General features: G+C 34.2%; 2 protein-coding genes across 5 annotated transcripts; one reads left to right on the top strand and one right to left on the bottom strand.

Annotated features, from left to right (window-relative positions):
* Nucleotides 1-1,520: 1,520 nt before the first annotated feature.
* Nucleotides 1,521-6,829, bottom strand: LOC116428966 (uncharacterized). Of its 4 annotated transcripts, XM_031981242.2 has the most exons (6): nucleotides 6,667-6,829; nucleotides 6,325-6,391; nucleotides 5,868-5,912; nucleotides 4,643-5,351; nucleotides 3,429-4,367; nucleotides 1,524-2,889 (listed from the first exon to the last, which is right to left on the bottom strand). In XM_031981242.2, exons 3-6 carry the CDS (start codon nucleotides 5,889-5,891, stop codon nucleotides 2,873-2,875), a joined length of 1,689 nt encoding a protein of 562 aa, XP_031837102.1. In that variant the 5' UTR covers nucleotides 5,892-5,912; nucleotides 6,325-6,391; nucleotides 6,667-6,829; the 3' UTR covers nucleotides 1,524-2,872. The 4 variants fall into 4 exon arrangements, with proteins under 4 accessions (XP_031837101.1, XP_031837100.1, XP_031837099.1 ...); XM_031981240.2 differs by having other exon boundaries at nucleotides 1,523-4,367; nucleotides 6,325-6,417; XM_031981239.2 differs by having other exon boundaries at nucleotides 1,523-4,367.
* Nucleotides 6,830-6,852: 23 nt separating this feature from the next.
* On the top strand, nucleotides 6,853-17,802 carry nAChRbeta1 (nicotinic acetylcholine receptor beta1). Its single transcript, XM_031981245.2, has 6 exons — nucleotides 6,853-7,030; nucleotides 8,346-8,801; nucleotides 8,894-9,030; nucleotides 9,656-9,810; nucleotides 10,165-11,209; nucleotides 11,973-17,802. Exons 2-6 carry the CDS (start codon nucleotides 8,744-8,746, stop codon nucleotides 12,135-12,137), a joined length of 1,560 nt encoding a protein of 519 aa, XP_031837105.1. The 5' UTR covers nucleotides 6,853-7,030; nucleotides 8,346-8,743; the 3' UTR covers nucleotides 12,138-17,802.
* The last annotated feature ends 173 nt before the right edge of the window (nucleotides 17,803-17,975 follow it).

Below are 17,975 nucleotides of genomic sequence, written 5' to 3'. Positions count from 1 at the left end.
TTTCCCCACGAGTCTAACAAGTTATTACAAGGCGAGATGTTAATAACTATTAATTGAAAATTTCTGATTTTTTTGGGTAACTGTAACCTTCTTGTTTGTATTTATATTTTTTCTACGCCAAGTATTACAAAATGGCGCAGTTATTCGCTAACTTCAGATTTTCGATTGTTTCCAATCGAGCCAATAAAAAACGCTGAAAATTATAGAAAACATTGATAGGAATAAATACGTAGAACATTATTAACACGTTACACGTTTTCGAGTTAAGACAGAACCACAGGGCAAATAGTTAAGTAACACGTGAGTCTCAGATGATCTGAGACACGCAAACTTCAAAGGAACAGTGTAAATAATGACATCAACAATTGCTTGTAACCTGTGCATACACGTTGAGCAACGTGGTGTCTTACGATGTTGAATTTTGGATATGTCGTTTCGGTTTTATTATCCCGCGCTCGGGAGTAAGAATTACCATATATGGTGCCTCCTTAAGTGTCGATACCACTGCACGTGTCGCTGAGTTTTGCATTTCTGCGCTAGCGACACTTGGTAGTCGAAGGCGTATGCACCGCGTTACCCAGGGGAACAATTCATGGAAACCATCAAGCAATATACCGGCGTTAGATCTTCATGTCTGAGTGCATTCACAGTTTTTTAATGTGACAACAATACTGTCGAACACAAATACTTAGAATACATTAAAGTGTTCGATATTCACTAAAAAGATTATGTCGAATGATACTGTCACGGAATCCGTGAAACATAAAAGCTGAAACTAAGAGAAAAGCACCAGCAGTTGACCAGTTAAGACAAATCTGCGTAAATAATAATAAACGCTCGCTGCATTATTAACTACAGACCCTATGTGTGAAAATGCTGTTTGACCTTCTTACGTCATGCAACAAAGTGAAGCTTTTTAAAAATTCAATACTTGCGTTAGGAATTCGTCATCCTTTAAAATGAGAAAACTAATTGACCGTGTATTAGTTAGCAGTTGGCCACTTATAGGAAAACCGGAAACACTAAAGGTAATTACTTTAATATCGTTTGTTTGTAACGATTATGACAAAGTGCAAGTAAAACGACAAATACAAATGAAAAGAACTTAATTCCACGTTGGAGGCATGCAACCAACGTCAATGAAATAAATCGTTAGTTTTCACGATAAACAATTTAATTCAGGTAAAAGTGTTTCGAAGTTGAGTTGGTAGATGCTACAGCATATCTGTCGTGCCTTTATCGAAAGATTATTACTTTTAAAAACCTTCTTTTTATGTTTTTCTGAAGAATGGTCAACTATTGATACCAGGTCGATTGTCACTTCAGTCGATCTAACACAGTATTGTAATTAATAATTAGAAATGTTATTAGAAATTTGGGAAGAGCATTTTTTTAGTTTTAAAGTAATCGAAAGACCCTTCTAACTCTGACAGAAGAAAAAGTAAGGTGATTTTGGGATTTTTTTACGGGTGTTATTAAACATTTCGATTTCAAACTTTGTAAATTGATTAGTGTGTATTTTAGAAATACAGTGTTTTTTACAAGATTCTCGTTTACGGTTGACAAAATGGTGGAATTCTTCTATTTTTAAACGTAATAATATGCGTATAATTATAAAATATTTTGACAATAATTCCATTCAAAAACAAATGTTCTTGGAGATAATTGATCTCAGAGATGGGGTTTCTCTGAAACTTCTACGATACGTAACGCAAACCTGCAGAATTTCGATATTGACTTTGTAACTAACGGATGGATAGTGTTAGAGTAGTCATTAAGGATTGAAAAGTCGACAAAAACGGAATATCATGAATTTATTTCTTCTTCGTTCCTCCATTCTTATAATGAAATTAATGTATGAACATACGCAGCAAGCTTCAACTATAGACTTTAACATTAGATCATTTTTTAGTCATACATCACCGTTTTGTATTTACATTCATAAAATATTACTTTGTTTGTAATAATAGCAATAAAATCTAATATATTTTTCAAAAATCTGAGCATGATTTTATCGTTTTATATAAAATCTGCTTGAATCGAGCGCTTAGGGTACTAAATTATCCGGTGGGAAACAACGTGATTACATTGGTTGTACATATAAGGATTAAAAGAAAAACGTCCAAAAATATAACAAAAGTTGTGAATTAATCAGGGTACTATATCAGCCCATGCTGAACAATATTTTAACATTTAATTTCTGAATTTATGCAACAAATATTACGCACTTTAAAAATATTCGTCGGGTGCACACATGAAAACGTAGTAACCAATCGCAGAAAAATATTGATAAAGTATACCTGTATTTTATCTTTAGGTTGATAAAACTTTAAACAGAAAAAATACATTATTGTTTACCATTTGCTTTTGTAAAGCTGTATTCAAAATGTGCATTTTTACAAGAGTGTATAATCATTGCATACAGTGAGAAAAATACTATTCCATATATATAATATATAATACAATATACGTATATAAATCTTCAAGAAGGCAACATTGTGATTAAGATTACTGTGATCGCACTTGAAGTCGTACTTTATAAAATTACTAATTTTTAAAAATGACATACTATATTCATACGAAATGAGATTAATATCATCTTATATTACAATATAAATATCATCATTTTAACTATAAAATTTCTTTCTAACGCATACACAGATATGTAACATGCGCTACGATTACGCATCGTATGTGTGCATTGTTCTGAAACATTGGAAGAATACGTACACCTTTTAAAATTAACAGTCGATACGTAAATTATGAATGCTTCCTTTATGAACACTTGTCAAATCCATGTACGTATTTTTCAAACATAACGTGTTCACTATCAATTCTTGGTGTGGTAAGACTTGTAAGCAAAGACGATCATTTACCAAATACCCCAAACTGAAATTGCATTATATTACTCAATATTGATAATAGGGCATACTATACGTAAATAAAATTTGGAAATAGTAAATTACAAGAGCGGATTATCAAAATCGTTCATTTCACTAATGAAATTATTGACACATAATATGACCATTCTTTAACGAAACTATCATTCAATTTGTTATGTTCCTTTCTCAATACTATTTCATGTAAATAAGCAGAAATACAACAATAATTTAAAATTACATTAATATGATCAGGCATCATATCAGTAATTGACAACGTAACATTATCAATTCTTGATATTTATGTTTCGCTAATATTAGATACATATGTTTTAAAAGCGGGTATCAATAATTGTATTATTGTATCTCCGTGTTCGAACATACACATTACAAATTTAATTAATATATCCTGAATCAACGGATCTTCAATCGAAGAAGCTGCATTCATACAACGCTGTTCCAAATTTTTTCTGATATACCGCCAAAGAAAATAAATTGCTATTCCCAAAACTTCAGGGGCAGAGCGAGATTGCTTAATTAAAAGCATACCTAATTTAAATATTAAAAGCAAAGTTTCTGATGCATTTTCCATATTTTTCATATCATCAATAATTCGATCGTACTCATAAGAATTGAAATTGGATGTAAAATGTTCATCATTAACTGTGTTGTATTCGTACAGTAAATCTAATAATAGTTCTTTTAAATTAGAAATCATAGGGTTATCTCTTTCCGTATCTGAAGAATTATTACTTTCATAATTTTCTTTGTCAATCCGATCTTCCCGCAGTAACATAAATAAGAATTTTATAGGATCTAATAATGCATTACCATAAAGTTTTATTTTCCCGCCTTCAAACGTTACTACGCTATTGATAGGGACATTGTTTTGTTTAAATAGCATGTCATTCTTTGCATTAATATACCGTATGACTTCAGCGTTTTCTTGGATCTTTTCTGCATTATTTGCAGCAGCGGCACGTTTGGCCCGATTAAATGATTTACGAAGACGTTTGGTACGTAAACTATTTCTATAATTGTCTAAAATTTTTCCTTGAGTGGTTTCAATAAGGTTTCCTGCCAATTGCATATTCATGACAGCATTGCCAAAAAACAAAACATGAGTAACTAGGTTCAATACATCCATAGATCTAACTACTTGTTCTTCCTGATATCTTTTATACATACAATACCCCTGAAATGCTATACCAACACCATTCAGACTGACATTTCCAACGACTAATGAATTGAATGCTAATTTAGCAGCTGTACTAATGTTCCTGCCATTTTTAACAGCTTTTACAAGGAGAACACTTCCCCCGGTTGCTGCTAAACCAACTGCACTACCTGTTATAGTTAACCATGAGCAGAGTGCTTCTCTATCTCTGAGACTAATACTTTGTTCATGTTTGCTTCGATCTACCAAGTTCTGTGTTGATCGACCAATACCCCATGCTCCAGTACCTATACCAGAAACTGCAGCAGCTCCTACAATCATAATATTTTCATATAAAGATATATTTTTATTCTTATTAATTATGTTTGTCATTTTTTTTGTATTTGTATCGTTATATTTACATCAATGCCAAACAATTATAAATTACTCATGTTTTTACTATTGCTTAAAGTCATAATATTAACAAATTAAATCATAAAATAAAAACCATTTCTGATTAAACATTATCAATGAAATGACCATAAGAAACTAATATATTTGTTGACAAAAACTAATATTGAAGTATAATATTATTTGTGTTTCTTACCTAATACTAAAGGTCCGACAGGTGTTACCATAGATAAAAGACCTACTCCCATTCCAGCAACCCCAACTACAGTTGCTGCTATATCAACACCTTCAATAACCTTTCTAGCTACTTTACATGCAGGAGAATTAACAATTTCTAACCACACTATCGAATATTCTTCAGTAATTTCATAACTTTTATCAAATTGATAAAATCCATTCATTGGAAGAACCATTGTACATTTTGGTAAGGTATTATTTGTTTTATAATTCTCCCAACTTTTATATACCCTGCCATGTATATCAATATACAATACTGTATCCGTTCTTGTTATTATTTTAAAAATGGATATAGGTTGTGCATATATTTCTGATTCTTTTAGCGAACTGCTTTTTATAGGAAGTGTTACATTGAAAATAACACCATAACAAATACATTTTTTGTTTCGAGGAGATGCACTTTTATAGTTCATTTCACCAAATTTTTGTATTTGTTTAAATATTCGATCTATTACTTTTTGTGCTTTATTTGTGTAATGTAATGAATCAGTAACATTAGTAGATAAAGAAGTTGAAATAGAGGTATTAGATTCTGTTGGAGGACCAAAAATTGAAAATCCAATATTTTGTTTCAAATATTTGTATTCGTCCTCATTATATATTGTCCACTGTGATAAAAGTTCATAATATTCTTGTTGTTGTATTTTGGCAATTTTCAACATATCATCCTGAACAAACAATTATTTAAATAAATATTTAAATACAAAAATATAGTATGAAATTTCAATATAATGAGAGAATATCAACAATGTTTCTTTATTGAAGTACTATACAATTTTAAAAAAAGAAAAAAAAATTAATAAAGACATTAATTTCCGAAAGTATATACACACATAAATATCATATTAACGCTTTAGGATCCTATGTCCAGACAGACTCATTGTTAGAATGTATTTGATTTTTTTCTAATATTATATATTTCTCCAATTTTCCTTCGATTTATTTATAACATTATAATCATATTATACATAAGTAAAACTTTAAGTACTTGTCAGACGTGTTTAGAGATACACATGTTCAGAAACTGACACAGAAACTGATGTATCAATGTACTGAATAAGAGTTATGACTTTATTTTGATTCTTCATAATAGTTTCAGTCAGAATTAATGTCTAACAGTTTCAAATATTTACTTTCGAAACCTTATCAATTTCTATGCAAAACAACAATTAATTAATATTTACCCAGCTCTTGTTATCAGTAGTCATTTCTATGAATTCTTTGAAAACCTGAAAAAAGGATATATTATGCTACAGTGTTTTTATCAACTGACATGACTTGACGACGAAATAAGAAAACATTCGATTACTAATAAAAGAGATCTGCAAAATAATCTTGTAGAAGAATGGTACAACATTGAAGATTATTTTAAAAAATTAATAGAATCGATGCCGAAAAGACTTGCAGATGTAATAAAACAAAAAGGAGACCCCACACAATATTAATCACAATAAAATTCTTATGTTTTTCAATTGTTTTTCGTAGAATATGTTACGTGTGCTAATAATTTTGGGACCTACTTTAACACACGAAATTGTTACATTTCGTTTTTTCGTAACTATAAATGATAATATTGTTATTTTTTTAAATAGCGTTATTAGTTTAAAGTCTAAATGTTGTATAAGTATTTGAATAACTTACCTTGGAAAGTAAACGAAGGAAAAGGAACTTAGCGTTCAACTCGTATCAAAGCTTTATATTTTGTTGCCTACCAATTTAAGAATTGAAAAGTCACTAAACCACAAGTATAACAACATAATCGTTAGAAGAATACGTAGCAAACAAAAGTCGTATAAGACATAAGAAATAAAGATACAAATCTCAATTATTTAGTATATAAAAACGAAACTTTTGTTTATTGTATTTTACTATCAGAACATATGTAATATACTGCAATTAATTTTAATATGATATTTTAATGAGATTGACACTAAGGCCTACTTCAAAACACAAGTATTTAACAACTAATTATACCTAATTTACCTAAGGTCATTCGACGGAGATAGATAGTAGAAGTTCAACATCAAATAACGAGGTCTCATCTATACCACGACTACACAATAAACTATCTGTGTAATACATTTTCATGTATTATCAATAAGACTTGCTGAAGTCATAGACTATTTCAGTCAATGAGACAAGTAAAATATAGACTACTTACTATGTAGGATTTTTTGTAGTCAAAGGTTTGCAGGACTGAGACAATAAAAGGCTTACTATATCTACTCAGCTTTACTACTCAGTATTACGTTGGTATCCGTGCAACTGTTTGCTCCGTTTACAGAACGTGCTCTTAGAAATTTTATAGTACCCTTTCGCGACGTTAATAGTTTGGAAGATATTCGTGGTTATTACATTTCTTTATATTATTAAATTATATTCATAAATGCAATTTCATTATTAAAATTTTAACATTATAATAGCACACTATACCCACTGTTTTTACTATTATCCGTCCACAATTTGGTGGCTAAGCTGAGGATTATAAATTTATAGTTATACTGCCCTAATTGGTCAATTTTTATCTAATCTTTGATTCTAATTTGCTATTCGCCTATATTTTTACGAAGAAGTTGTATAGTGCCATCGTTAGATGGCGCCATCTCTGATGTCTATATAGTGATTTTATCGGCCGAGCTAAGGCGCTCATTTTATGTGCGATTCAAACTTGTTAAAAGAAAATTTAATATTTATTCTTAAAACTTTATTGTATTGTTATTATTAATATATATGTGATCTGCTCGTGAATAATTTCTGAGATTACATAAAATGATTCAATTTTGTTTTCAATACAATATATAATACAATACAAGACAATACATGTTTTATTAAATTGCATTTAAGCACCTGTCAAATCTAATAGCTCTACTATTTTTATTGTATATTTTAACTGAAAATAAATCAAATAAATTTCAATAAGTAAATAAAATATTATAATATACTGTACTTGTCTATGTATTAAAATTTTTATTAAATTTATAATTTAATTCAATTAATAAAAAAGTTTGAATTATTAACACAGAAACTAGTCTCTTTACTTTCTTAATTTCGTAGAACTTGACTGAATCATATTTTTTTACGTACAACTTGTACATGAACTAAACTACATGTAATACAATTATGAAAATATATTATAGTAATATGAATAAAGAATTACTCAAAATTAATCAAATTTAATTACTTTGAGTTTAAAATAATTAAACGAAACTTTCAATATACAGAAATATAGAGTCTAATTGATATTACAAGTTTCGAATTTTAGTACGGTTAATGGCCCATTCAAATAAATTTGATTTCATTAATTGGGATGAATCCAACCCAACAATTTGAACTACACTATAACTAAATGCATAGTTATTATATTACATCTATTTGCTAATCTCCGAATTTCTTGATAAAAATTTCAAATTCTTCTTATAACGAAACATACTCCAACTTTAAACTTATTAAAGCAGTATCTCTTGTCAGTTACGATAGGAAAACCAAGCGCGGTTCGGTCCAGGAGTTACAATAAAAAATTGTACTCGTAGATACGCTTAGATGTAGCTTAAAAATCTGACCACTTGTCCACAAAAATAAATACACATAATATCATAAATTACCGTCACCGCTGAGAAAATTATTGCTATCCTCAACTCGTCTAACATCCTCCGATAAAGCAGATCATCGAGACTCTTGGAAAGCATCTAGAACGCGTATCTGTAGCGCGCATCTCCCACGAAGAACCCTGCCCAGGCACCCCTTAAACTTCGAACACCAAAACGCATCCCGGTCACGCGTTTCAAAGTGGGATATACGGTTCGCCAATCGAAAGATTAACTGTGCACCAAGGAGTGACGAACGACAGAGCAGAGAAAAAGAATAGGATCGTGTTTATAAGAGGACATCCAGAAAAAGTTGTTAATTTATTCAATGAGAATGGGACAGGGTGTGTGTCGGCGGATCGGATGGCAAGAAAGGGAATGCACTTATTGGCCAGCGTCTGCGTACTCATATTGATCTGCGGCGGTGGCCGTGGAGTAAGGGTGTCTGCGGGTGGGACACCTGAAACCTGCCCAAAATGCATTTTTGTTTGCGGCTCGCGCGTCTTCTTCTGATCTCCACGGTATTTTGCATCGGTAAGGGAACGTCGAATCGTTGCTGTGATCAGCGAGAGACCTCTTAAACAGTGGGTGAGTCATTTGATCTATTAATCACCCTCGTTTCTTAGGCCTCTGCTCCGAAGATGAGGAGAGGTTGGTCCGAGATCTGTTCAGAGGATACAACAAACTTATCAGACCAGTTCAAAATATGACGGAGAAGGTGCATGTGAACTTCGGCCTGGCTTTTGTGCAGCTGATCAACGTGGTAAGATTTTATTGCTGTCATTTCGGTGTACTATTCGAATAATCATTGCACTCTTCGATCCTCTAAGCATTCATTTTGATTGTTATTCATCGTCGTATCGAATTATGAACTCTTCCGGATTATTATCGTTCTCCACGATAGCCATTTTGTCTGATCCAGGTGTATACGAAAGTTTGACAGTTCCTCTTCTCGTGTACATTCGAAATAATAACAAAAAGCAAAAATCATTGCATTAATTGTATTTCATTTTATTTGGTCCACTTGTACGTTTCACGACTTGGTCGCAAATTTTGTCTGGTGTTACTGAAAAAAATGGGAATATGTATGTAAATATATTTTCGTATTCATATACAAATAGGAATCATCTTCAAAGTATCTGCTTGAAACTTTTATCCTTAATTATTTAATTCTTGCTTTAGTTTGTCATGCTCAGTACAATGGAGGTATAAATATATCTTCTAGTGTTGAAAACTATGTTCTATTAAAATTAGTTCCTTCATTGTATTCAAAATTTTACGTTTTTTTCTATTTTAATAATGTATATATATAATATTTTATGTTCTTATTCAAGATCCACATATGTATTTTCAATTACGTGTGCATAATAATAATTATTATTTACTAGAACGAGAAAAATCAGATCATGAAGTCGAATGTCTGGTTGAGATTCATCTGGACGGATTATCAATTACAATGGGACGAAGCGGACTACGGCGGCATTGGGGTTCTCAGATTGCCACCTGATAAAGTTTGGAAACCGGATATCGTATTATTCAATAAGTAGGTATCAAATATTCTCTCAATTTTGAAAATTGGTTGCATCATATATTCACAACTGATCTCAAACGTAATTTCAACCGTCACTTGATCAATGTTTTAATATTACAACACCTGCAAACCTTTATACTCTAATCATCATTACTATAAGAAAATTAATTTATTTCTCAAACTTTCTAAACCTCGAGTATCATTTAGAATAGCATTTCAAAAACTTTGTATCGATACACTCGTTCCTGTTCGATCGGTCTCGAATATAAAGGTTGCATGTGAATTTCATTAACCCGCCGCGCCACTCCGCAGAGCTTCGAACCCGAAGCTCCACCCAAATAATTGAATACATCGACCTATTTCCAGCGCCGACGGTAACTACGAAGTACGCTACAAGAGCAACGTTCTGATTTACCCTAACGGCGACGTGCTATGGGTACCACCAGCGATTTACCAGAGTTCTTGCACCATCGACGTCACGTATTTCCCATTCGACCAGCAAACCTGCATCATGAAGTTCGGCTCGTGGACCTTTAACGGCGACCAGGTGTCCCTGGCGTTGTACAACAACAAGAACTTCGTGGACCTGTCCGATTATTGGAAAAGCGGTACCTGGGACATCATCAGCGTCCCAGCGTACCTGAACACTTATCAGGGCGACTTCCCAACGGAAACGGACATTACATTCTACATCATAATCAGACGCAAGACACTGTTCTACACGGTGAATCTGATCCTTCCCACGGTTCTGATCTCGTTCCTCTGCGTGCTGGTCTTCTATCTTCCGGCGGAGGCTGGCGAGAAGGTGACACTGGGGATCAGCATTCTGCTCTCGTTGGTCGTATTTCTATTGCTGGTCAGCAAGATCCTGCCGCCGACGTCGCTCGTGCTGCCGCTGATCGCCAAGTACCTCTTGTTCACCTTTATCATGAACACCGTCAGCATCTTGGTAACCGTGATCATCATCAATTGGAACTTCCGAGGACCCCGGACGCACAGGATGCCGCAGCTGATCAGGAAGATCTTCCTCAAATACCTGCCGACCATATTGCTGATGAGAAGACCGAAGAAGACCAGGCTTAGGTGGATGATGGAGATCCCTAACGTGACACTGCCGACGTCCACTTATTCAGGGAGTCCGACGGAGCTGCCGAAACACCTGCCAGCTTCGTTGGCCAAGTCGAAAATGGAAGTAATGGAGCTGTCCGATCTGCATCATCCCAATTGTAAGATCAACAGGAAGGTTCATCATACTACCAGCGGCTCGAGCGCAGCTGGTGGCGAAGGTTTGGCTGACAGAAGAGGATCGGAGAGCTCGGACTCGGTGCTGCTTAGCCCGGAAGCAAGCAAAGCTACGGAAGCTGTTGAGTTCATTGCTGAACACTTGAGGAACGAAGATTTGTATATACAGGTGAGACCAGTTGATTTCAGATATGATGTATTTTCTATCTAAAATTGAAGTGGCAAGGTTAGAGATCCGTACTAGTCGATTTTTGTCAATTCTTTTTAGGAATGAGAGAGAAATATTATTTCGATGCGGATAATATAGTTCTATGTATGTATAAATTAAAGCAAAATTAATTTATATTGTTCTTGGATTTTTTTCATTGTTGAAATCGCATCAGTGAATGTGCAGCACATGTGAGACACATAAAACGTTTGATATTTTTAATTTTGTTAAATTGATATATTGCGGAATTATGAAATCAATGAGTATTTCTAAATAATTACTGTCTGAGCAACAGGAAGATATGAAACGAAAATATAAGAGCTGTGATTTGATGAGACTGTTTCTAGATGTCATCATTAATTCGCAAAGTAATTTATACACTAAAGATAAGGATACTAATGTTTCAATTCTATCTTATGTTAGGATAATGGCTATGTACTCTTTTAAATAGTACAAGATTCAAGGTAAATACAAAATCTTGTTAATGTTTATTTTCAGAGTGGTACTATTTGACATTTAAAAGATAACAAAAGTGACAAGAATTTCTTCACGAAATTCCAGTTATTCGATTTTTAATAAAAGTATTATTATTAAAAAATTCATTGAAATATGAAATATGAAAAGTTAATTTTGTTGGAATACCAGCTTCCTGAAAGAAGTTGACTAACTCACGTAATTGAGATTGATAGGCAATAGTTGATTATAATGTACTTAATGATTACAGACAAGGGAAGATTGGAAGTACGTAGCGATGGTAATTGACCGACTACAGCTCTACATTTTCTTCATCGTGACAACCGCGGGTACCATCGGGATCCTGATGGACGCGCCGCATATATTCGAGTACGTGGACCAGGATCACATTATAGAGATCTATCGTGGGAAATAATTTCCACGGAACTTAGCAAAAATTACAAATTGCGTGCCATCGTCGCAATTTTCTTTGAACTCAACCAACATCGTTACAATCTTTATTTCATCGAATCTTTTTCGTACAATTACGCGAGAAGCTTACTTCTGGTTGAGTCGACCGCTCGTGGTTCAATGTCGGCATTGAACCGTTCGAGGGAATGTTACAAGTATTATTTCACGGTTTTCGTGATCATGATACGAACAAAGAGAGAAACATATTATCGAAGAATTTAAGAAATTGCGAATCGCGGCTTCGACAATTCTCGCGCGCGAAGTCGATCGTTGATTCCGTTTCGTTCTTTGAATTACAGTTAACCGTGTTCTTCCGTCTTGCGCATGCATAGTTTTCTTCCTTTTTTCATCGAGCGTTTCTAAAGTAACGAAAATCAGGATAAAAAGAAAGGGGACGCTCAGCATTTCGCATCGATCGTTTGTAACAGTCGATCTTTCCTTCGTTTTATACTCACGAACGACTATCAAAGTTAAAGGATCGCAGTTATCAATTCGTAACGGAAACAAAGCTCAATGGCACTCGTTGCATAGTAACGTACCACTTAAATTAATTAAACTAAGCGTTAGAGAGTATTGCTAATATACCGGATCCATTTCGACTTCCGTTTTGTTCACGCGACGACTCGAAGTTCTCCGAGATTCAGGTTTCCCAACGTGAATGTTTCGTGATTCCCAATCGTTTGTTTTCCGTGGCTAACATGCGTTTACGCGAGACGATCGCCGACGAAGCACCGTACAGCGGACATTGGGGAATTGCAGTTGTAACAATCGGAAGGTTACAATTACGACGACGTAGAAATATATTCGTGGATATAGAAAAGGACGCAAATGAAGGAAATAGAGAAACTGAGAGCGGAAGCGATGAGCTTGAGACCTTTAACTCAAAAATCAAACTTTTATTTTCGACTTTGGATGAATGAACTTTCGCCATCGTGTTTGTTATGATTTTCTAATTAAAATGACGCAAAACACGATAGAATTACGATCATCGATGCTTATATAATAAGCGATTGAAGTTTCGGATATAGAAAAGACGTTGAGATCGTCGAGTTCGACAATAATTGGATCATGTTACATCCATCAACCACGGCTGGTCGAGTGCTATGTGCTAAGACACCCACAAACATTAAAACCTACGGCGATGCAGGTATTGCTACAAGTGGATTTGAGTCTTTCAAGGTTTCATGATACATATTGCATTCAAACGAAACGTGGAAAAGGCTCAAAGGCGTACCAGGAGCTTTAGAAATTGATCGACTATAAGAGGAATCCGGTGGGGATAACGACGTAGCAATTATCCAATGTCCACCGTGGTCTTCGGTCGGCGGTGTCTCGCATTGGTAGAATTAATCATGGCTGCCTCCACGATTGATTGTCTTCCTTCGGAACCTTTGTCGCAAGCATGCTGAAACGGACGCGGATCGAGCGCGAAACTGGCGAACCACTTAGGAATCCACCGTTAAATTAATGTCCATCGATCGCCTGTCCTAGACGAGTAACTCGGGTAATATCGGGAATCGGATAAGCGTAGAACGTAGATATCAAATAATTTTGATATTAACCGTGCGAATTACCGTTGCCATTATTGTAATCTAGCGGGGGGTCCAGGTCGGAACGATCTGTGCCGATACAACGCCGGGGAGCCGTGATCAATCCATTCCACCGACTGGCAGATGTATTTCAATTTTTCTACTGTTTTGCTATATACATTCTCTCGGGATCGATTTCGGAAGTGTTGCAAGCTACGTTACACTAGTTATAACCTGACGATTTCTTTTAGACAATAAAAAATCGAAAAATCATTTTAAAGTAATTTTCTTCTAATGATAAGGATCTCACAGCAGGCTGCAAGGCATGACAGTGTCGTGGATAGTTTCGAACGGTCGCGTACTTACAGGATGTACCGTTTGTTTTGATCACCCTATGCGTTTCCGTTGTTTTATACGTGAAAATGTTTCAAATTAAAATTTGTACGATAGGAGGTGAAATTGTGTTATCAAGATTTTGTGCTTTGCACTTTGGATTTCAAGATTTTTGGGATCTTTTAAGTAGAATCATTTTTTTAAATATACGTTCTATCTGGAATTAAACCAAATTTGAACATGACGAAGTATATGATTTTATATAAAAACGTAACGTAGATCTTGATATCTCTAAAAATATTAGCTTGATGCTTTCCATGTGTTAAACCTTTTTTTGTATTATCAAAAATAGCTGTTTAAGGTGGTCAATAGCTGTTTTATTGGTTTTCTCTCGATCTTTGCTTGGAAGAAGTAATTCGACCTCTTTTCTACAAGTTCTGCTGTTTTCGAAAAGTGCACTATTTCGAATTGCAGATGAATTTGAATGAAAAATTATTTCATACGTTAAAACTTCACAGAATGGAACAGTTGAAAGAAGCAGAATGGTCTTTTTATTAAGAAGAGAATTATTGTATGATTTTTACGTGGTCAACACGGTGCATATTTAGTATCGGTATCCACATAATGTTTACCTTAAAATTCTCAAATTTGTTTCGAAATTTAGTTAGAATCTTCTTCGGGGGAGAAGTCCAACGTTCCCAATTTTGTTCGTCGCGGTCGCGAGTTGTACGCTTCCCCGTGGCTCTTCTTCTGAAGAAAAATTGAACGAAATTTCGTGCAACATTTGCTGATACGAAAGCGCACATTAGAAGTACAACGTCACGGCCCTGCGTTCTTAATCGTTACAAGCGAAATCGCAATGGAATAAAAGGGAAAAATGTGAAAGAGGAAGGAGAATTGTATCGTGTACCGACGTACGAAAATATCATAGTCAAACTATACGAGTATTGTGCAGACGATTGTTAAACGGTCATGTTTTCTCTAATAGAACGTTTGCTCCACTTGCAAAGAATGTTTATGGTTGCTCGTTAAAGATCGTTGATTTTCATGTACGTATTGCCTACAGTTGTGCCTCGTGAATCAAGCCAGTTGTTACGAGTGATGTTATTGTATATATTACGAGAAGAAGAAAAATGAGAAAAGGAAAGATTTCATTTTCTATTACGGGGAATCTCCATCACGGTTGAGAAAGAGAGCGAGAGAGAGAGAGAGAAAGAGAGAGAGAAAGAGCGAGCGCGAAAGAAAGTGAGAGAGGGAGTGAGAAAGGGTGAAAGAGAAAGAGCGCGGCAATTTTGAACCGCAAGGTTTTCATTTATTCGACGACTTCGAAGGGATCGTTCCAAAGTAATTGCATGTCGTTTTGATAATTTTATACTCGAGAATAAATTGTAAAGAAAAAAAAGTGCATCTCTCCCGACTGGGTCCGAACTACGGAGTCGGACCGTCGTGTGTCACGGACATTCGATTTGTGATTGTCGATAGCGGAAAATAAAAGGAAAACACTCTGACGGAAGCGTAAATGCGAAAAAATATATATAGATATATATATATATCGATTTGATGTGCGAACGTTAAATAGGGAAGCCAATGTTTTTTCACGAAAACTCATCGAACCTTTGCGATTCGTTGTCCTCGTCGCATGCACGGCAACATTGATGATGTATGATACCACCGCTCGCGGTTAGAGTGACGAATTAATTCCTTGATAGAGCGACACGTGTCTTCCTTGAACAAGATACAATAACTAGAATTTAGTCCCCGAGAGTGGAGTAACTAGGTGATGCTTATTCATTTCTATACATTTTACTTCTATATATTTTATAGCGTTGTTCGTTCGAGAATGCGATGAATGATTGTGTATGAGAATCACGATGAGACAGACGACCTTTACGCGCATCTTGCAGCTCAAGATACGATTGGAGATGTCAGTTTTAATATTAGACGAACGATAAACCGTCGTGACTTATCTGTAGCGAATGTTCTGACGTAGAAATGCTTTATCTTCATTGAATTCGTAAGAATTGAATTTTTTGAAAATGTTATTCTTGATAAAAGCGTTACATTCTGATAGATTCTTTGAAATAACTAATATGGGTAATATTGTATAATAATCTGAATTGTTCTCTGAATTCGTTTAATTCGTATATTGTTTTCAACTTGGTATTTTAAAGCATACGATAGGACTTATTTTAAGGAAATGAAATTAGAAATCTTTCGAACAATCTAACTACTGACATCTTCAATTAACCCTAGAATACTAATGTACTTGCGTAATTTTTAAGTTTATTACATATTTTAAACTCCTCCATGGCATCGATGTCAAATATAATAACTGGTAATTAGATTTTAAAGGAAAGGTGTAATAATTATTATGAACACATACATTTATAATTGTTATAAATAACGATAATAAATGCGGCCATAAAAATATTAGAATTCTGGGGTTATTTTATATTTGTATGGACTGAAAAGTAAGCATGAATTTAACGATGTATGCGAGTGCAAATATAAATTTCTTTTTCTCTTCGAGACATTCATTTTCGATCAATGAAATTTCGCGCAGTTCTATATTGATTTTCCTAAATCACAATTGCTGGTGACTTATTATTCGATACACGCGAGTATAGATTCGGATGATTTGCATGAAAAATTCTCCCCTTGATTCTCACATACAGTTACCGAAACGTTATTCCATTTTAGCCGTAAAAGTCATTGTTCAAGTTGAACGTTGATGTAAAATAAATCGAATTAATCTATTAGCGTTACAACAATCAGTGGAACGTGTTGAAATTCATCGCGCGAACGCGCAACCGTTGATAAAGCGTGAACAGCACTGGGTCATGAACAGTTTCGTCTGTTTCTTCCGTTCGAAATGAACAAATTCCATGGATTCTGCACCATTGAAATCAAACATCAACATTAGGTACGTCCATCGCTCGCCGAGTATTCGAAAAGGCAAAGGGAACCGTCTTTGTTGCGCTTGTTACACGATTGAATTACATCTTACCCTTTCTTCGTTCCTTTAAACGGCGGAGAACAGCATTTACGAAATTTTATCGAGGAATGTTATAATACACGTAAACATAAATTGTTAGAATAGTAAGAAGTGTGTCGAGATAGTTTTATGTAGACAATAAATTATGCTGAATTACATATTCATGGTGCCAGAAAAGTAATTCGTTTGTTCATTAATTTTTTTCGTATACGTTGAATGTTTTCTCATTATTCGTTGCACTTCCGTGAAGATTATTATGCATACAGAATTCTTTCGTTTTCTTCGACTCTTCTAACGTAAAGGTATTAAAAATGATATATCTTTAATGTAAAATTTCTCGTTTCAAACGATACTGTTCCGTAAACGTTTGAATTGTGTAACTCTGCCGACCCTTCAGAATTGTAATTAATTCTCTTGTCTACTAGAGAAAAGAATGATCGTGTCAGCGAATGTACATTAATTTATCCTTACTTTGTATGTAAAAGAACAAATATGGGAAAGAAAAAAAGGATCGTTGAGCCAGAAATTTGTACTTTATTATATGCATGATAAACGCCGCGAATATGTTCATGCAGGATATTGTTTTTTCATTGGTAGACGTAATTTTAAGATAGATAATTAGATAGTTCTTTTTACAAGGAAATAAAGATTATTAAATGAAGTAAGCATTTTTATTACTTCGCATTTTAAACCTTCTCTGCGATGACTCTTTTTTACGTCATTGCATGTTTTGCATATTGCAACAAATATGACGTCATTTACTAAGAAGAAGGCTAACGTACCGGTCACGTTATGAATATTAAGTTTGTAAACATTTCTAGTCTGTGACATTAACTATATCTTATCTGTACTAGTTTTACTAATAGCAAATTTGATTTTGGTTTCAATAATATTATTGTTGCAAATGAAAATGTTTACGCTTAATTAGAAATACTTCGTGTTACAA

This window comes from Nomia melanderi, chromosome 14 (genome assembly GCF_051020985.1).
Source record: "Nomia melanderi isolate GNS246 chromosome 14, iyNomMela1, whole genome shotgun sequence".
NCBI lineage: Eukaryota > Metazoa > Arthropoda > Insecta > Hymenoptera > Halictidae > Nomia > Nomia melanderi.
Note: the sequence above shows the minus strand (reverse complement) of the source record. Positions and strands in the feature narration are given on the sequence as shown.